The sequence below is a fragment of the Odontesthes bonariensis genome, chromosome 11, assembly GCF_027942865.1.
Source record: "Odontesthes bonariensis isolate fOdoBon6 chromosome 11, fOdoBon6.hap1, whole genome shotgun sequence".
NCBI lineage: Eukaryota > Metazoa > Chordata > Actinopteri > Atheriniformes > Atherinopsidae > Odontesthes > Odontesthes bonariensis.
Window position 1 is genome coordinate 17194361 of NC_134516.1, and position 22107 is coordinate 17216467.

The 22107-nt window shown below is 40.7% G+C and overlaps 1 protein-coding gene across 2 annotated transcripts; it reads right to left on the reverse strand.

Annotated features, from left to right (window-relative positions):
* Positions 1-1019: 1019 nt before the first annotated feature.
* Positions 1020-2656, reverse strand: LOC142391388 (uncharacterized). 2 transcript variants are annotated; one of them, XM_075477158.1, is made up of 5 exons: positions 2519-2656; positions 2046-2357; positions 1802-1931; positions 1495-1531; positions 1020-1405 (listed from the first exon to the last, which is right to left on the reverse strand). In XM_075477158.1, exons 1-5 carry the CDS (start codon positions 2583-2585, stop codon positions 1274-1276), a joined length of 678 nt encoding a protein of 225 aa, XP_075333273.1. In that variant the 5' UTR covers positions 2586-2656; the 3' UTR covers positions 1020-1273. The 2 variants fall into 2 exon arrangements, with proteins under 2 accessions (XP_075333273.1, XP_075333272.1); XM_075477157.1 differs by having other exon boundaries at positions 1020-1408.
* Positions 2657-22107: the final 19451 nt, after the last annotated feature.

Here is a 22107-nt window from a genome sequence, read left to right on the forward strand (position 1 = left end):
AAATGGAAAGAGGAATCCAAGTCAAATATGTGGCTTTGACAGTGCTGTTGAAATTATTTCCTCATTCTTCTAGCGTTGAACTGATAAGATAAAAAGATAAATGTTTCAGTGGCACATACCAGCATAGCATCTGGTTGTCACCTCATGAATTATAACACCACTACCAGAAATAAAAGTCAAGTTCTCCTGTTAAATCCATCACTTATTCATATAAAATCTCAAAATATATCACTTATTGAAGAGCTGAAAATGATCTCCAAAAGTTTGAATTGAACTATATCAGTGCATAATACAAGTGTATTTTGTGGGAAAATTGCAACTGGAATACATTATGTTGAGAATCAGTTACGCACAAAGTTTTTGTAACCGTTTTTGTAAAATTTTGATTTAGTGCAATTAGCATAACTGCCCCGCAGCAAAGAGTTTGCATGTCCTCCCCGGTTTTCTCCTGGTGCGGCATGTTCATTGGGTTTATTTGTGGATAAATGAACAGTTTCAGAATTTGAAAGAATCTTTTCTTTACTAGATACTCTGATAAAGATGAAGAAAAACAACTTCTCTGGATTTTTACATAAAAAAACCAAAAAACTTATTTGCCCTCTACAGGTGACGCTCAGGTACGTGGGTGCAGATTGGGCATAAGCCCAAAATGATAATCTTATCTGACACCCAATTTTGTCAGCAAAGTGGGGGCAGATGGGCAAACATTGTGGGTTCCTTATTTGTTCCCATTTGGGTCACCAATGGGGAAAGCAAGCAGATCATGTAGATCCTTGAACATCCCATACAGAAGCTATTTTGCGGGCCATTTTCCAACCGAATGGGCCCCACATACTCCTATTGGATGAGAAACACCAGTGGGAATGCAATTGCTTTGGGTTTTTAGTTTCAGCAAGAGAAAAGCAGAAAAGAAAAACTAAGCTGAACCCTTAAACAAGAGTAATCTGAAACATACAGTCAGAAAAAAATTCAAACAAAAAAGCAATGAAACACAGAATCATTCTTTATTTACTGTCCAATTGTCATTTGTATCAAATTTTGCACGGGCATGAATACCTTTGGGCTTTACTGCATCATAGTGTCTGCAGTTCATACAAAAAAACAACACATCGCTTCTTTAAGTTAAAACCTATGACTGTTTGAGCTGACTTGTATTTCAGATGATGAGCCGATTCTGACCAGCAACTTACAACTGAGTGACATATCTGGTTCAGTTTTAACAGAGCAACAGTGCCACCTTGTGGACAACAGGCTCAAGTTCACTCCTCACGAATCATTTTTGAGTCTCTGTGGTTAAAATATTTGAAAAATCAGAATCCATTTTAGCATTGTTCAGTTTAACCATTGAATAAAGTCCATTCTCTCTCCGTATGAAGGTGCTGTATGGCTCAATGTCCTGTGATTCCTGCTGCAGAAGATGAACAGTGAAACTAATTAAAAGTTTAACAAAACAAATTTAAATCTAAGAAACTAGAACATATTTCTGTAAAGTACCTGATCTGGATCACTTCTTTGTACTTCCTGTTGTTTTCTGTTGAAAAGAAAAGATTATGAGTGGTGAATGTTAACACTTATTCACTCTGTGTTGTGAAGTCTGTTTTTGTTGAGAAGACAGGAAGTGAAGCACTGGTTCCCACTGCTTGATATGAAACAAGAAATCAGGAAGAATCCACAGTGCTGCACTGAGTGCTTCAAACAAGAGACTAAATATTAGCTAAATGACGATCAAAAGCATTTACAAATGTAACAAGTATTCCAAAATATAAAAAAATGAATGAATATTATTATGGCAGTCTCTCACCGATGACGCAGACTTCCGCATATAAATCCCAAAATGAATAAAGTTACGATGATGACCACGGTTACACCAGACAGGGCACCCAGAACTGTCACATTGTGAGAAATGCTGGCATTTCCATTTGCTGAATTATCTAAACAGAAGAAAAGAAAATACAAAAGAATTGAGAAATAGCAATGAAAAACTTTTAGCTCAATGGTTTATGATATCAAATTGTATCAATAGGATGAAGAACACTTCATCTTACCTTCCACAGTGATGTTAAGATGGAGAATAAAGGTTCCGTTCTGATTTGAACACTCACAGGTGAAGTTCCCACTATCCTCTGGCTTTAAATTGTTCAGGTGCAGAAACACGGTCTGATTCTGTGTCATAAGTGTGAACCTGGAGTCACATCCATGAACAAAGTCGTGTCCATATTGATACAGCAGACGACACTCTTCTCTCCGGCTCCTCTCTGTTCTGATCTTGCACACTATCAGCGTGACGATAGTGTGGGTTTCATTGGTGCATAATCGAGTGACAACTGGTTCCTTTCCATTCGTCTTCACAAGAGTCACTGCGAGCAAATGATACAATCAATGAGTCTGTGTTAATGATTGCTGTAGTTTTGTTTGATTCTGTTAAATCTAACTACAGAAATAGTTTAGCTGTTGTATTCAAATTGAAAGTTACATGAGAACAATGCAACTTTAGGAAAGCTGGTTTCTTTTTCATTACCTTCACTGTCCAAAAAAGTCTCAGAAAGCGGCAGAAGCAGAACGAAGAACATCATTGTCTCCGCCATGTCAGTCAGTGCCTCTCAGCGTCAGTGTAAGTGCTGTTGTAGGTTTTCAGCTTACTGCTGTGTAGGGAGGAGGACCCGAGCAACACTGAACTGTTAACTGGCTCAAACCTCAAGGTCTCTGCTCTCACTGATGGGAGGATGTGATATCTTCCAGAACAGGAAGTCCCCCTACAAGACTGTATCTGTTTTTCTCACCAAAACACTCTAAAGGTACCAGTGAGCTGGTACACAATGCAGAGAGAAAGTGTATTTGAGACTGGGTTTAAGTTTATTCCAACTTTCAGAGTCGTGTTGGATGAATTTTTAACTAAAAAAAATAGCTGAAAGTAAGATCCATATTGACACATTGTTCCTCAGAAATCTGTGTTATATTTTGAGGTTTTCATGTTCAGAAATGAGTTTGACCTGGATCCACAATGTCAAACCTGTTATGCTATCACTAAGTACTTCTTGCATCATTCTTATTTTACACGGCTCGTAAGTTAGCTGGTCTAAGGCTAAGATGTCACGTTTGCTTTTGTGGTCATGACAGTTTCAGCAATGGGAGCTGTAAATAGAGGGCAGTTTGCTCTCGGAGTAGTTTATGTCCCTCGTCTCTTCGTGTGTCACGTTTAACACACACACTGTTATAAAGTGACACTGCTAAAGGCGATGGAAAACCCTTGTGGCTAAATTTCGATCGCATAGAAAAATTCAGTGGTCAGTAATGTAGGTTCATCAAGGCACTCAAATTGTTAGACACTGAAATCTACGACACCAGCCAAGGTTAAACACCAGCAAATGAATTATAAAGCGGGATTTAAAACTCAAATATTACAAGCCCTTTGAATTTTTTTTTTCTTTTTTTTTTCTTGAGTTCCAGTGCTGCAATAATATTGTCTGGATTCAGCAAAGATCTTCATGCACTTTATGTTTCAGATAAGAACATAAGTTTCATTACGGAAAAAAGTACTCGAAAAACATTTAATTTCAGACTGTTTTAATATTTAGGTTTGGATTATAGGATTTTAAATAGCCTGGCATCTCCTCTGTTGTGTAGCTGTGTAAACTCGCTCATCATCTTTTGCAAAATTTCCACTTTACAAGACAGTACCATTGCAAACATACTGCACCTCTTGGGTATGTCCGTCAAACAAAACAATGCAACATTGCTATGCATGCGTTGTGCACTCTTTTTTAAAATTATTTTTTTATCCGTACCATCATTTTTCTCAAGCATTGTGTTCATATTTCAGCTGTGTGTGCTCAAAACTGCCAAGGGACAAAAGGTGCATATATGCTTGTAGCTGAAATCTGACATAATTCATCAAATGGTAACATTTCTGTATAAATTGTACGCCGCCCCTTAAAGAAAATAAAACTCCAGAAAACATCCAGTATGATGAATGGCACATGTGGTAATCCACATTCTTAAAATATGCAACGAAAATATTTCTGACTTTGTTCATAAAATCATATTCCAACGACAAACATATAGGCCACTTTACCAATTTTCATAAAGTCTAGACAAAAAGCATGGATGACATCACCACCTAAATCGCACCTTCCCCAAACACTTCTGGGGGTAAAAGCTATTTTCCCGCATGCTGTAACAATTTGGGAAACAAAAGCACGCCACCATAATCAATACACTGCTACTTTTAACCCTTTTTTAAAAGTGATAATTAATTGAATTAAATCCGGTACTGACTAACTGAGGTGATTAAGTTGTATCAACTAACTTCAACATCAAGCATAACCCATTTAGTATTTAAGTTGACTAACTTCTGATTTAAACGTTTTCATAGATTTCACAACTTGGATCATCCTCCTTGTCATTCAGGTGAACAGCGACTGTGCTGCCTGCTGAGTTTGTCCCCGTCTCATGTTGACAGTGAAAAGAAGAAATAGTTTGGTAGAGATTGTCTGCTGGCTGCAGGAGACTTTCGTACGTGTCATCCGGGTGGTCTTCATCCTAAAAAATAAAGTCAAAACCCTGAATGATTACTTCTCCCTTGAAGAAGGCCTCCTCAGTCCAAACTGGTCTACTTGCATGCAGTTTTTTAAAAAGAATCGATTGTAACGTGCTTACAGCAGCGATTCACACAACTGAAGCGAAAATAGTTTCTCACATGTAAGCTTTCGGATAAAGCATCTCCAAAGGACCAAATGTGAATGCATGTAACAGGCACTGAATGCTAAAATGTTACTCACAACAGAGGCATGAGCTCCATGTTCAGATAATACATATGCTTCTGACGTCCAAATGCCACTGTCACTGTGAATATGAAGGGAAATCATCGTTAAAGGGACAGGCGCTCATATGGAGGAAGGACATGTGAAACGACTGAAATACGTACTTATTTATAAAAATGAAAAGAGCCTAAATAAAGACAAAACTTTCAGTATTCTCTCACCGACAGCACAGTCTCCTCCGGAGAAATCCTAGGATAACTACAGTCATTACACAGACACCCGCCACAGCACAAGGAATCGCAAGAACCGTAGAAAAGCTGATGTCTTCATCCTCTGAATTGTAGAAAACAATGAAAAAAAAAAATTACACTCAAAAGTTACAATTGGAAAAGGCCATTGAGAATATTACACCTAGGTCTGCAAACCAAAGCTAATAAATCATGTTTTACCCTGTACAATAAGTACAAGCCATTATTAGATGAGACAAGAGATCATATAAATCTTTATTAGTCCCACAGTGGGGAAATTCATTGTTACAGCATCAGATACAGGACAGCAGGAATCGCCTGCTATACTATTACCATGTAAACAAGGATCATGTTAAGACAGTGGGGACTAAACACATTAAATTTAGCAGGTGTAATGAAAATATATGTCGCGCTTACCTTCCACAGTGATGTTAAGATGGAGAACAAAGGTTCCGTTCTGATTTGAACACTCACAGGTGTAGCTCCCACTATCAGCTGGTGTTAAATTGTTCAGGTGTAGAAACACAGTCTGATTCTCTGTCATAAGTGTGAACCTGGAGTCACATTCATGAACAAAGTCGTGTCCATATCGATACAGCAGATGACACTCTTCTCTCCGGCTCCTCTCTGTTCTGATCTTGCACACTATCAGCGTGACGATAGTGTGGGTTTCATTGGTGCATAATGGAGTGACATCTGGTTCCTTTCCAATCGTCTTCACAAGAGTCACTGCGAGCAATCGATACAATCAATATGAAATACAGTCTGGGGGTAGAGACTGCTGTAGCTTTTATTAAAAGAAATTAAACCACAATTCGATGCAATTAGAATCACAGAAAGAATTAAGACATTGCCCTTAAACCAAAAAAAGTAGACGAGAAAAAGAACTTTTGGAAATTGTACTTCGTGAAAACTAGTTTCTTTGTATTACCTTCATGGTCAAAACACACAGTTGGTGGGAAAAGCAGAGCAAAGCACAGCCTCAACACATCCATATTAGTCCAGCATCTAAGCAACAGTACAATTGCTGCTATAAGTGTACAGCACTGCGCTGAAGGGAGGAGCCTTGACTCACTCTTTTGAACACATGCACAGAATCTGCTGATTTCGCTTAAGAGAGTCCCTGTGTGAAATGACACGGAAGTATGTAAGTGGCAGCCACAGTGAGAGGTGTTTGAACTCTGCAAATATACAGGAATTAAATTCAAGAAAATTTGATTGAACCCACAGGGAAGTGATGATATTGCTGTATTTATTTATTATCACAAATCTTTATAAGCCGTCATTGTGTGTGATTATTGCTTCTGGCTGAAATGACCTCCTGTACCGTTCTGTTGTTTCAACATTATGTTGCGTAGAGGGTTTTACAGTATTGTCCATTATGTTCATCAGCATGTGCACATCCGTCTTTGTACAAGCAGCTCCAGAGAGGTCTCTACGATAGAGCCAGACTTCTTTATTTGCTCAGTTTCTTTGAGTCACTGGCTCTGATGCTGCTGTCTCTGCAGAAGTGTCTCTCCACCACAGATTTATAATGACATGCAGCACTTTGGTGGAAACAATAGAAGCACAGTCTGCTCTGTACCTTGTTGCACACAGCTTTGGTGTGACATTTCCAGTCCAGGCTACTGTCCAGGTAGACTTGCAGACCTCTTTACCTAAAATGGAAACAGTGTTTACTCCCGGTCCCCCTAAAATCCACAACCATCTCTTTAGCTTTGTTTGTATTTGTGATGCTTAAAAGTGTTGGTCCAGCTTTATAGCTTGTGTGGCTCCAGCTGCGGAGCCAGCTGGTAACCCCCACGGAACAACACTTTTTTTAATCTTAGTCTCACGTACATTGCAAACACAAACATAATGACACACAATTCTCGTTCACCTATATTTATATTCATTTGACTGTGTTGTTGCTGTATTTGTAGCGCTGTAGTATGCTGTTAGCTTTTGATAATATAAAACTATGTTAATTTTTTTTACACCAAACAACTGTGAAATCATCTGAGCATTTTTAGAGATTAAGGATACAGTCCGTGCGTATGGAGAACTCCTGTGCTGCTGACCACCTTCTCAGACACACAACCTCTTCGGTCTCACAAACTGTGGTCTGTTTAAGAGGTAGTCAATAATCCAGGTGGTTGTGGAGGCATCCACCTGGATTTTCTTCAGCTTGTCATACAACAGTGACAGCTGAATAGTCTTAAATGGACTGGAGAAATCAAAGAACACGGTCCTTACATCGCTGCCTGCTTTGTCCACATGACCGTGGGCTCACTGGAGCAGATAAATGATGGCATCTTCAACTCTTACCCCAGGACGATAAGCAAACTGTAGTTGGTCCTGAAATGTGTACAATTGCCTGCTGAGGTGAGCCAATAACACTCTCTCCAGGACTGGGATGGGATTAAAGGCGACTGGTCTCGGATACCTTCTTTTTTCGTTAGAAAATTAATAATACATGATATATATCCAGTGCATCCTTTACCTCCTGGAGGATATGACCGTTCTATATGACTGGGAAAGGAGATTATTCCATCCCCCAATTCCTTGTGGCTGCCAATTCAAAGTGATGCTTGATTATTTTTCAAGACGAGTATCAATTAAATGTTCTGCCTTTTTTTTCATTATGAATTACCAACCAGCACTGTTGCCTCACAGCAAGAAGGTTCCAGGTTCAAATCCCAGCTGGGGCCTTTCTGTGTGGAGTTTGCATGTTCTCCCCGTGTATGAGTGGGTTCTCTCCGGGTACTCCGGCTTCCTCCCACTGTCCAAAAACATGCATGTAAGGTTAATTGGTATCTCTAAAATTGTCCTTAGGAGTGAGTTTGAGCGTGTGTGGTTGTTTGTCTGGTTTGTCTCTGTGTGGCACTGTGATGGATTAGCAGCCTGTCCAGGGTGTACCCCGCCTCTCGCCCATTGACCGCTGGGATAGGCTCCAGCCCCCCCCGCGACCCGACCGACGGATTCAGCGGTATAGAAAATGGATGGATGGAATTACCAACCTAGATAATAAAGTAACATTTCCTCAAACCAATATATATGATATAGCTTCTATGTAACAACAAGAAAAGATTGCGTAGGTATTTTTGCACGGTTTGTTGAACATGTGCAGTTTCAGTGCTGCAGACCCACATCATAGTTTAGTGCAAGCATGGTTGGACTCTCACTGCAGCTCGACTGTTCTCTCCCAAGTCATGACAAACTTTTCCCACCACCTTTCCCTAATATCATCAGATTTTTCAGCGAAGTACAGGAAATAGGCTTAGGGAAAGATTCTTTTGCTTATTCAACCATGAACACACACGCTTACCTTCTTTAGCACAAGTTTCTTGTGTTTATCTTAAATTCTTATCTGATATCGAACTGTTGGGTATGAAACTAAAACAGTGAGAAGACACACAACACTGAAGTGCCCAATTCAGGTGCTTTAATTCACACATGCATGTCTAACATTACACAAAACTGGTATATTTGCTGCCCGATTGACGATTGTTATCTTAATGCAATCAATTTGATTCATATTAATTCCATGCTCTATATTTAATTCAGTTTCTCCTCCTTAGCTGTATTTTAAATCTATTTTTTCTTGTGTATTTTAGTTTGGTTAATATCTGCCTGATTTTTCATCATACATTTCAAGTGTTTTCTGTTAAGATTCTGATACGTAGTTTGAGTTTTGACTTTGGCTTTCTCTGTTCCCTGCCATCGTCACTAGATGTCCTCAGTCGCCTTCACCTTGTCTCTTCCTAACTATGTTACTTCCTGCTTCTTGTTACTCATTTCTCACCTGCGTCCACTTATCACCCTTCCTGCAACATCCACCCCTTGGTTTTCTTTGCGCTTTGTCAGACCGTCATTGCATCATCAGTGTTGACTCCGTTTTTTCCTTTTTTCCCCCCTTCACCTACCTCCATCCTGTTTTGTCCTGCTCCTGGGTTCTCTTCTGACCATTCACAGCAGCAGTAATGTGTGCTTGGTTGATGTGTCACTGCAACATATCATGCAGAGCATATAGGGAAAAATCAGTCACCTGGTTTAAAGAAATCAAAAGTGCTATTATGAGTCTTTGGTAATAAACCATTACATATGGCAAATTGTTGCTCTAAGTTAAGGACGAAATAGTGGATGGATAAGTTGAAACAGGTGCAGTTTAAAGAGTGGGTTTTTATTTCACCCCCCTAACAAACTATATCAAAAATAGATATTAGTAAAATGAGATGGGAGGAATTAAATTAACTAAACACAAGAAACTACCCTTATATGTTATAATTATAAACTGTAATTCATAAGGTCCATTTAAGTTATAGTACAAACTCTTGATTTAATGTTGTTCAAATGAGTTGAATTGATTTAGAATACAGAGAAGAATCAGATTTCAACAATAAATTGTTGTAATTTTATGGCAGAGTGGAAAGTGAAACGTGGACACAGGGAGCAGATGAAGTAGCATAAAAATGCTCAATGTGGAGCACGAGTCCACATCAAGGTTTTTATTCTATTCACCTGTTTATGAATTAATTTATCCAAGATTCTGCTCCCACAAAATTACTTTTTTTTTTTAACTTGTTGCGCCTGTTTCCCAGGTCCCCGTGACCTGAAGAGGAAATGTGGGATTTTGTCTTACCAGGAAGCATCCCAGAGTCTCCCATGTCTGAGGCTTCACAGTCACCTGAAACCACACAGAAGAGATTGCTTCCTGTCAGAAAACAGCTGAGATTCACTTTGACACATTTAAAACTAATCTTTCCAACTTCATTACTGAAATGAACAATTCAGATGAAGAGTTCCAGAAGAAACTGGAGGACATCACTCGCTGCAGTGAAGTTAGAACATTTTCCAAATGATTAACAGACAAGATATACGATCATCTGATGGCTGGACAGATATATCAGCTGCCTATTGTACCAAAGGGTAAATGTCTCTAGCATGTTTCTGTAGACCTCTTTGCTCTCCATTGTCCTGTTTTTCACAGACTTTGTTATGGTCCTGACCTCAACCAAGTAGTTTGTAATGGGTAAAAAAAAAGCTACCAAAAAACAACTGGACCCTAAATAGACATGTCAAAGTTACTTGTCAGCATATTCCCAGCCTGAAGGTGAGAGTTAATGCATTTTGCCAATGGCCACCACAAAGATAGAAAAACGAGTTTGTGCGTGTGTGGCTTCTCACACCCCTCTGACTTTGCCAGCTCTTAAATCCAGAGGTGTAAAGTAACGAAGTACAAATACTTCGTTATGTTATAATTATAAACTGTAATTCATTAGGTCCATTTAAGTTATAGTAGAAACTCTTGATTTAACGTTGTTCAAATGAGTTGAATTGATTTAGAATACAGAGAAGAATTACAAATACTTCGTTACTGTACTCAAGTACACTTTTTAGGTATCTCTACTTTACTCCATTACTTATTTTTCTGCCTACTTCTGACTTCTACTCATTACATTTTCACACAAGTATCTGTACTTTCTATTCCTTACATGTTCAAAACAAACAGCCTCGTTACTCTTGGCCTCAGTTTTTTTTTTTTTTAACTCTTGGCTTCAGTTTAATGTTTATGTATTTCACGTCATGTGCGCCATCAAATACAGATCAGTGGCGCCATCCACACCTAGTGAGAACGAGTGTAATTGGATGAATCATATAACGTTTTTGTCTTGACTGTCAGCTATGACAAAGGGGGGGAACGTGCGTGTTTATATCTTTTTTCTTTGAATTTTTCAGGCAGTAAGACTTTTTTTTTGTTTTTTTGATGGGACGAACATGAATACCTCACGACCTACCTCTTGAATACTACCTCACGTGTAATTGAATTCCAATTAAGTTTGAGAAAGAACATGCTCCTTGAGTGACTGTCTTTGACAGTAATGGTTTTATGATTGTTGTCTTGGGCCACATGTAGAACCAATGAGTTTTCAAATTAAGCTTGCAATTCATATAGTGGCATCTAACTTTTATGTGTTTTTTTTTTTTTTTTAAAGGTTACTTTATACTTTTATACTTTAAGTAGGTTTTGGAGCACACACTTTTTTACTTTTACTTGAGTAAAGAGGTCAAGTTGATACTTCAACTTTTACCAGAGTGTTTTTAAACTGCAGTATCTATATTTCTACTTAAGTAACAAATGTGTGTACTTTTGACACCACTGCTTAAATATAATGCCACCGTAGTCTTATGTCTGTTTCAGAAAATGAGGTGAGTTATGTTCATGCCATTTAGGGCACAAGAAACAGTGAAAATCATGATTGGGTTTTTCATGGTTGCCACATTATCTGAAACTGAAAAAAAGGTTTTTCATATTCATATGTATATGTAATGGTTATAAATATGTTTACTGGTGATTACAAAGGAATAATTTACTATTTGGTTAAAAAGTGTTTTATTTTCATTCATGATGGTGAACACATTGTTATTTGTGTCTTTGAGGAAGAGAACTTGTGATCGCATTATCACACTGATTTTCTAATCGAGTGATCCATGATCAGCTACTTTGGTCTTGGAATGACAGAGCGGTAGAATAATGCATTAAAACAAGAACATGTTTAAAATGCCAATACTTGAATATTATTTTGTTTAGTTTTTATTATACATTGTCTACATTCAGAGTGATTTCTTCAAAGTTTGTTTTGAGAGTCTTACCTGCTGATCGAGTCTCATTTGGTTATGCCTGAGTTAGCGAAGGGGAAGCGTGTTGCTGCTGCTCGTTCATTACAACACTGGACGTGACGACAGTAACACCTTGTCTTGTGTCTGTTCTTCACTCTTCCCCTTTTGAAGGTAAACTCTTTGATTATTAATATATTTTATGTCTGTACTCATGTTCTCTGTGTTTTCCGAAAATAAGGTTAAAGTTAAATCTGTTTAGAGTAACAATGTTGGCTCGAGTATGTGCAGCTTCACCTAAGTTTTACTCGCCATAGTTTCTTGCTAGCTGTATCACGTGGTGCGAGCAGCGGTGCAGTCGACATAAATGTACTGTGTATGTGTAATGTTTAGCACTCAGGAAAGATACTGTTGAACTGTTGAATATAAGAAAAATTACATTACAACACTGGACGTGACGACAGTAACACCTTGTCTTGTGTCTGTTCTTCACTCTTCCCCTTTTGAAGAAAGGGGAGGTGTAACATTTTCTGGAGGCACCGCTGGGATTGAGTGAGGCAACGTCCAACTCTTCTCCCAAGAACAGACGTCCCCATTCAGTCCCCTTCAACTTACCCAGGTAGACAACATCTAGTGGACAATACTGTGGCGGTCCAAGTGTCTTCAACATCAAACAAAAGCAATCTGAGGTAACCCAGTGTACCAGGAGCGCTTCTGCCAAGTTTAGGCACACAAGTTACCGCAGCTGTAAGACACTAAGTTGTTGCTGCAAGGAAAATGGAGTCAACTGGAGTAGAGACTTTGCAGTTGGAAATAATAGGACTTTTGTGCACACTGCCAGTAGAAAGCTTAAAAGAACTGTGTGACTTTCTCCTCATTGCTGGGTCAGAATTGGAGCATGTGGCAGGAAAGAACAGAACATCACTCATCTTAATGATAAGTAATCATCTACAAAGTGAAGAGTTACAGAAACTTGAGGATTTGGGAATGTCGACGTTCCTCTACCTCAGAGACAAAATAGCTGACCTCCAGGCTGAGGTAGCGACTGACCACATAAATGAGCCACTTAATGTGGAGCAAAATGAGACTGGCACTCAAGCCTGTGCACCAAAAGAAAGCAGACCTTCTCAGTTACACCCACCACATGATGTTGAAACTGCACGTGGGGAAAGTGGACATAAGGTCCCGGCCACCAGACCGTTCCACAGAATGCCAGCCTCAGGCTTATCACTAGATCACGCCCCTTCTCCTTGGCACAAGGAATTTAAAATAACTGGACAAATAGGGGAACCAGGGCAAAAGGACCGTCTCCCATTTTCCAGCCTAGCACGGCAGATCGAGCATGGTCTCCTCAAAGGCTTCCCGGAGATTGAAATTGTTGATGCTGTCATAAGAGCTATTGTTCCGGGGATGCAATTGCGCAGCTATTTAGAGGGGAAGAGTGATCTAACACTGCCCATCCTGAGAAGGATACTCCGTTGTCACTACCAGGAGAAGAGTGCAACAGAACTGTATAAACAGCTGTCATCAGTGGTCCAGAGCATAAAAGAGACACCTCAGAGCTTCCTCATCCGTGCTCTAGATTTAAGACAAAAGATTCTGTTTGCCTCACAAGAGTCAGAGTCAGGCCTACAATATGACCCAGTACTAGTGCAGAACATGTTTCTCCGCGCAGTTATGACCGGCCTGCAGAACGATAACATAAAACGTGACCTCCAGCCATTTCTGGAGCAAACTGGCGTCACTGATGAACTCTTGTTTGAGAAACTAAATATTGCATGTGCTTATGAAAGTGAGAGGCAAGATAAGAAAAAAATGACAGCACCACAGCGGCCTGTAACCATTCATTCTGCTCAGTCTGACCACACCCCTGTTGAGAAGAAGGAGAAAATAAGCCAACCAAGTCACAGTAAGCATAACACTGATATTCTTTCAGAACTGCAGGAGATGAGAGCAAACATGACCCTCCTTAAAGACCTTAAAGCTGAAGTGTCTTCTATTAAAGAGTCTATGCAACAGTCCTCTTACCAACAGCAGCAGCACCAAAACCGACCATCAGGACCAGATTGCACGTCACCCCAGTTAGCATCAGCCTACCATGACCCACCACTGGCACTGGCCCCAGCCCCTGCAGCACAACAAGGTTATTTTCAACCCCATGTCATGCAACACAGATACCCTCAAAGCCCTGCAGTACAACACAGCTATCCTCAGGTCCTTGCTGCAGAATATGGCTACTCTCAAGTCCCTGCAGCACAACATGGTCACCCTCCACTCAACCCAAGGTATGGCAACCAGCGCTCATTTGCAACAGCTACACCTCGGCAGAGGAGGAGATGCTATGGCTGCCAACAGGAAAATTTGGAAGTCTGCACTCACTGCTTTAGGTGTGGCAGCAGCGAACACTTCTCAGCCGGTTGCAGAATGGGAAGGTCAGCTCACTACAGAGGCGGAGCTTTAAACGGGCAAGGGTTACCCCAGCGGGGCAGGGAGTGACCCCGTCAGCATCAGTTCCCCAACTCTGTGCACACTGTGGCGCACGTGGGATAAAAGTGAGGCTCAGACAATGTGCGGTATGTAAAAGTGTGTTATATTGTTCCAAAGCATGTCAGCACGAGCACTGGGTTGTTCACAGGAATCAGTGTTCAAGAAGTTCATGTAATACAGTCCGAGCCAAACCACAAAAGAAAAGACAACTCAAAGTTGCTCCATTAGTTGGACAAAAATATCTGATTGACTGTCATATTCAAGACCAGCAGGTTAGAGCTTTGTGGGACTCTGGGTCGCAAGTGACTGTAGTTAGCGAACAATGGAAAACAGATCACTTGCCACATGTAAGACTGAGACATATTTCTGAAATTATTGAAACTACTGACACTTTAAACCTCATTGCAGCTAATGGTGAAGACATGCCATACATAGGGTGGATAGAGGTTGCATTTAGATTAGCTGCAGATGCAGGAGCCCCCACAAAAGAAGTTGTTGTTCCCACCTTAGTGATTAAAGGTAACAGTCTTGCTCGGCCTATTATCGGCTCAAATGTTATTGGACTTATTGTTGATACAGAGCTACAGCAGAATGAAACCACCGATAAACAGCAGCTCATTAAAACTGTCCAAGCAGCATTCTCTGATTTTGAAATGGAGGATGCTGAGGTGTTTGTCGAGAGAGTTGCCGCTGAACAGCGATCACTGGAGTATGTTGTGAAAATGACCAGAGAACATGTGCATGTCCCCAAACATACATCTGTAAAAGTGGAGTGCCGTATTGTGACACCACCTTTGCAAGAAGAGACAACACTGATATTTGAGCCTAGTATCAATCCGCATTGGTCAGAGGGCCTAGAATTCACTGACACTCTTGTAAATCTGAGGAAAGGGGAGAAACCATTCATAATTGTGGATGTGCAAAACCCAACAGATCATGACATAGTGCTCACTGGCAGAACAGTTGTTGGGACAGCACAGCCAGTTCAAGCAGTTTACCCAGCAACAGTGTTTGAACGGCCCAGTGCCACTCCTACAGTAACTGTAAATAATATGGGAGTAGAAAAAAAACAAACCTCTGGGACTAAATGGGATCCTCCAGTTGACTTGAACCATCTTAGTTCTGCTGAAAAGGAAATAGTTAAACAAATGTTAAGAGAAGAGTCAGGCTCCTTTTCCAGTTCTGATGAGGACATTGGCTCCATTGAGAACTTGCGGCTTTCCATTTCACTGAAAGACACTGAGCCTGTGGCCAAAACTTACCTCTCTGTCCCAAAACCACTATACCAAGAGGTAAAGAACTATCTTCATGACCTCATCACACAAGGTTGGGTGCGCAAATCCTCTTCTGCTTATGCTTCCCCAGTCGTGTGTGTCCGAAAAAAAGATGGAAGCCTACGCCTGTGCATCGATTACCGTGAGCTGAACCGGAGGACTGTACCAAATCGTCAGCCCATCCCCAGGGTGCAGGACATCATGGACGGCCTGGGAGGTAATTCATGGTTTTCACTATTAGACCAAGGAAAAGCTTACCATCAGGGGTACATGGCAGAGGAAAGTCAGCCACTCACTGCTTTTGTGACTCCCTGGGGCCTATATGAATGGATCCGAATACCGTTTGGTCTAATGAATGCACCAGCTGCCTTCCAGAGATGCATGGAAGAAACTCTGGATGGGCTCAGGGATGAAATTTGCATTCCTTATCTTGATGACGTATTAGTGTTCAGTAAGTCATTTGTAAGCCACGTGGAACACGTCAGAACTGTACTGAGGCGATTAAAAACGCATGGCATAAAGTTAAAACCAGCCAAGTGTGAGATCTTCAAACGAGAGGTTCGCTATCTTGGGCGGGTTATTTCATCAGAGGGCAGTAAAATCGACCCTACAGATACGATAGCTGTCAGAGCCTTAAAAAACAAGCGACCGGCCACTGTGGGACAACTAAGAGCCGTCATGGGTCTCTTGAGTTATTATCGTCAGTATATCCGAGATTTTTCCCGGATCGCTGCACCTCTTTATGACCTCATGAGAACACCTACTGATTTAGAAAAAAATGACAAGCGTGGCACAAGAACAAGACAAAACAAAAGAAAACAAAACGGTGTGCCGTCCAACCAGCCCATTCTATGGACAGAGAAACATCAGCGCTTGCTGGAAGAACTCTTGGATTATCTTGTGGAGCCACCAATCCTTGCCTTCCCCGACTTTAACAAACCTTTTGTCCTACATACAGACGCTTCCAACCTGGGCCTAGGAGCAGTTTTGTATCAGGAACAGGAAGGAAAAATGCGTGTCATAGCATATGCGTCTCGAACCCTCACTGAGTCTGAGAAAAACTACCATTTCCACTCTGGAAAATTGGAGTTCCTCGCCCTTAAATGGGCGGTGTGCGAAAAATTCAGAGACTATTTAATAGGGTCATCTTGCACTGTGTATACGGATAATAATCCGCTCACTTATGTCTTATCCACAGCAAAACTAAATGCAACTGGATGCCGGTGGGTCGCTGAATTGGCGGATTTTCACCTCACCATTCGATATCGGCCCGGAAAAGAAAACACTGATGCCGATGTTCTCTCAAGGCTGCCAGTGGATCTGGACACCATGATGAAACACTGTACTGAGGAAATGTCCTCTCGTTCAGTACAAGCAGTCGTACAGTCAGTAGAGGAACCAGATTCTAACGCAGTGTGGTCCATGGCTCTGTCTGTTCAGGGAAATGAAATGAGTAAACCAGAGCATCAGCCTGTCTTGATGGCAGAGATTTGTCAAGCTCAGAAAGAAGACAAGACTATCGGTCCAGTTATCGAGTGTTGTCAGTTAAACAAGAAGCCCGACAGCAAACAGCTGAAATTGTTCACTACACGGAGTAAAAGGCTAATAAGTGAATGGGAAAAACTCTCCTTAGATGATGATGGTGTCCTGCGTCGAAAGACAGCAACACGAACACAACTTGTTCTGCCTGACAAGTACAAAGCAACTATTCTGAAGGAGCTGCATGATAATATGGGGCACCAAGGAGTTGATAGGACCACCTCACTGGTAAGGGAACGCTTCTTTTGGCCTTACATGCAGCAGGACATTGAACACTATGTGGCTCACAGTTGTTCATGTTTGAAACAAAAGAAACCCACCCGAGAGACTAGGGCGCCCCTAACTAATATTGTCACAACCCAGCCTTTTGAGTTAGTGTCCATTGATTTCTTACATGTTGACAAGTGTTCAGGCGGGTACGAGTATATATTAGTAGTCATTGATCATTTCTCTAGATTCGCCCAAGCCTATGCTACTACATCCAAATCAGCAAAAACAGTGGCAGATAAACTTTTTAATGATTATGCATTGAGATTTGGGTTCCCTCAACGTATTCACCATGATCAAGGTGGTGAATTCCAAAACCAGCTCCTGGCACAACTAAAAAAGACCTCTGGAGTGTTGGGCTCGCGGACAACGCCGTACCACCCCCAAGGTAATGGACAGGTTGAGCGCTTCAACCGTACACTCATCCAGATGCTAAGAACTCTTACAGAGAAGGAGAAATCGAACTGGAAAGACTCATTGAACAGGTTAATCTTTTCGTACAACTGTACAAGATGTGAAGTTACCGGCTTCTCTCCCTTTTACCTTCTCTTTGGGAGGACCCCAAGACTACCTGTCGACATACTTTTCCGGTTGACACCAGAAACCGGCACCTCTGATCATCGAGAGTACATGCGAAAATGGCGTGAAGGGATGCAAGAAGCTTATGAAATAACAAGGAAAAATGCGCAAAAGTCAGCTGAGCGAGGCAAAAGAAACCATGATCGAAAAATAAAGAGCTCAGAGTTGGAAGCAGGAGACCGTGTGTTGGTTAGAAACTTGACCCCAAGAGGAGGAACTGGCAAGCTGCGCAGCCATTGGGAGGATACGATCCATAAGGTTGTCCGACGAGTAAATAAGGATGCTCCAGTGTATGAAGTAGTACCTGAACAGGGGAAAGGAAGAGACAGCAGAATTCTGCATCGTAATCTGTTGCTTCCATGCGACCATTTACCCCTTGAAGTCCCTCTAAAAGTTGCCAGACCACAGAGAGAAACTTCAAAACAGACAAATGAAGAGGAAGTCATAAACCAACAAAATAATGACAGTGATGAGGACTCAGAGGATGAATGGTTCTATTACCCATCTTCACATCCTCCCCAGAATCAGACATGTGACGTCCCAAAGACACGTGATGATGAGGAACCCACTGATCAGCACACAGGCTCTAATGGAGCACATAACGAACAGGGACAGGAACATGACAAAGTGCTTCAGCTGGAGGAGGACCAACGCAGGATTGATTTACCAGTCAGAGATGAGGCACCCGAGGAGCTAGAGACTCTTGGAGACGGCCCTGAACTGCCAGCCATGTCACTCCCTCCATGTGAAAGTCACAGTGATGATGAACAATTACAAGATCGACCAAGGAGAGAACGACGACCCCCAAAGCGATTCACCTATGATGATCTTGGTAATCCCGCTTGTTATAATCTAGGACTCCCAACCAGTTTCACATACAGCTGTAGCCCTGTACAACACAATGGACCCTATCAACCAGGGCCCTTGTGGCCAGATGCTGTACAGAGATCCACCTATCACCCTGTGTTCTTGTATGGATGATTATAGACATTTAATGGACTGTTTTCCAAACGGAACATGCCATAAGTACACATAAATGTGTGACTTTATGAAGAGAAGAGTGTGGACACATTCATTATGGACTGTTGAAGCAGTTGTGATTCAGCACACGCCTTGCATTGGAAATGCAATGACTTTGAGTAGGCCAAATGCCCATGTATGGACTGTGTAGAGTGACATTATATGCCCTACTAGTAATTGAACTGCCCTAATTATTCAATGTCGAGGACGACATTTGTGTTGATGGGGAGTGTGTAATGGTTATAAATATGTTTACTGGTGATTACAAAGGAATAATTTACTATTTGGTTAAAAAGTGTTTTATTTTCATTCATGATGGTGAACACATTGTTATTTGTGTCTTTGAGGAAGAGAACTTGTGATCGCATTATCACACTGATTTTCTAATCGAGTGATCCATGATCAGCTACTTTGGTCTTGGAATGACAGAGCGGTAGAATAATGCATTAAAACAAGAACATGTTTAAAATGCCAATACTTGAATATTATTTTGTTTAGTTTTTATTATACATTGTCTACATTCAGAGTGATTTCTTCAAAGTTTGTTTTGAGAGTCTTACCTGCTGATCGAGTCTCATTTGGTTATGCCTGAGTTAGCGAAGGGGAAGCGTGTTGCTGCTGCTCGTTCATTACAACACTGGACGTGACGACAGTAACACCTTGTCTTGTGTCTGTTCTTCACTCTTCCCCTTTTGAAGGTAAACTCTTTGATTATTAATATATTTTATGTCTGTACTCATGTTCTCTGTGTTTTCCGAAAATAAGGTTAAAGTTAAATCTGTTTAGAGTAACAATGTTGGCTCGAGTATGTGCAGCTTCACCTAAGTTTTACTCGCCATAGTTTCTTGCTAGCTGTATCACGTGGTGCGAGCAGCGGTGCAGTCGACATAAATGTACTGTGTATGTGTAATGTTTAGCACTCAGGAAAGATACTGTTGAACTGTTGAATATAAGAAAAATTACATTACAACACTGGACGTGACGACAGTAACACCTTGTCTTGTGTCTGTTCTTCACTCTTCCCCTTTTGAAGAAAGGGGAGGTGTAACATATATTCATTCACCATATATGTCATGTATGAGTCTTACTAATTAAACATTAGACCAATCCAGGTGTTACTAAGTACAGCTGGACTCACTGTCAAGCCTTAATTGCAAACATGATTTTAAGTTTCAGATTGAAGTTGTTTACATTTCGTATTCTTGTGTTTCCTTTGTTTTAACTTTAAAGTGTCTTCATATGAAAGCAGAGACTGTCATGTTTAGCCACTTCCTGCTCTGGAACAGACAGTTTGATGTCTAGGAAGCTGCAATTCAAAGGGGCGGCGGTTGCCTTTGACTTGACTATTTCTTCAAACAGACAGCAACAGTTATGTCTTGATCAGTATGGATGTGTGGAGACTCTGCTTTGTTCTGGTTCTTCAACTCTTTTGTGTGTGCCTTGGAAGTGAAGGTAATTATAAATTTGATCTAAAGAAGACAGACATCTATCATTTCCTTATATCTCGAGGGATGTCAGTAATGTCTGATGAGACATAATTTAGTAACAACAGATTATTTCATGTACACTTTTTTTTTCATGCAACCGCTCGCAGTGACGCTTGTTAAGACGATTGGAAAGGAACCAGATTTCACTCAATTATGCATCAATGAGACACTGAATATCATCATTCTGATAGTGTGTAAGATCAGAACAGAGAGGAGCCGGAGAGAAGAGTGTCGTCTGCTGTATCAATATGGACACGACTTTGTTCATGAATGTGACTCCAGGTTCACACTTATGGCAGAGAATCAGACTGTGTTTCTGCACCTGAACGATTTAACACCAGCTGATAGTGGGAACTACACCTGTGAGTGTTCAAGTCTAAGTGGAACATTTATTCTTCATCTCAACATCACTGTGAGGGGTAAGCACATTCAATATTTTTATCCTAATATATTAATCGATCAGATACAAGTTTGACATTTCACGCTATGTTAACTAGAGAAAGCAGCATGATAGTGTGTAAGAAATGTTTTGATTTTTATGATAAATTATATTTAATTTTAAATTGAGATAGAAATGTTCTTGGTTCACACACTGTACTAAAATAAAACCCAACCTGACCACAAAATAAAAAGATAAAGCATAAAGCACAATGTCTAGAAATGAAGGTTTTTAAACAGGTACTGTCACGACCGAGCTTAGTTGACAAAAACGGTTAAGGACACACAAAATGCCATCGAGATCCCTTTATTTCCACAAAAATAGAAGCTATGCATGATAGAAATCTGAGCATGAGACGATCAGCGGCTCAGCAGGCTAAGTGTGGATGTGTGATGTTGGTCAAGTGTCAAACAAACCAAACGGCAAACAAAAAAGAGCGACTGAAAGCTGGACCTTTCATAGGCCAGATGTTCCCAGGCCAAAGGAACCACCTACTCAGGCTCCGGTGGATCAAAAATATAAGTCAATGCTCTTAAGACACAAAAGGTTTAACCGGGGGAGTCACAGGATTATTTTCCCATTGCTGTATTAATTTGCAGTGCGTTTGATTTACTGTTTTTTATGTTGCAGAGGACAAAGAGGTCATCAGTACAAAAGGAACCTTGTTTTCATTGCCACTGATTGCTGCACTGATGGTCATCATTACAGCTGGAGTTATTCTGGGAATCTGCTTCAGAAGAAAAAGTGATGGGTGAGAATGTCTCATAAATGGGTTATAAGTATCTAGTTTTGGGGGCATTTTGATATCAGTTTAATTTCTGATATCCTGTTTTATTGAAAGTGGTGGCTGGTTAAGGTCAGAAACATCTGAATTAGCTGGTCTTGACACTCGTGGCTCTTTGGTAAGTAATGTTTTCTTACGTCAAGTGCGTTTGAAGTCAAATTAGATCTTTCGATGTTTGTTCTTCGATATGTATCAAAATACACTCAAAACTCAGGTTACAGTAAATGCAGTGCCTCAAACTTTGAGCAAGTGCTTGATAAAACTTTGATTTCGAACTCAGTTGTAATAAGATTTCTTTCTGCCCTATTCTCTAGGATGAAGATAAAATTCACAACCCATACTCAAGCCTTCAGCAGCCGACAACAGATGTCTATCAAACAGTTTCATGAATTCACTCTCCATGAGATAAAGTCGGCAAGAAATATGAATCTGTGATAAGCATCATGGAGTTGTGCTGATTTATCAGAACAGCAACACTGCACTTTTCCCACTGTGGGATCAATAAAGTTAATCTTTTACATATTACCACGGCTTAGTTTCAGTTGTTTTCCTTTGCAGTCAGAGTATAAGTCACATGTTAATTGATCCACACTGAGCGTCTATTTCATTTAGAATATTGTATTTCG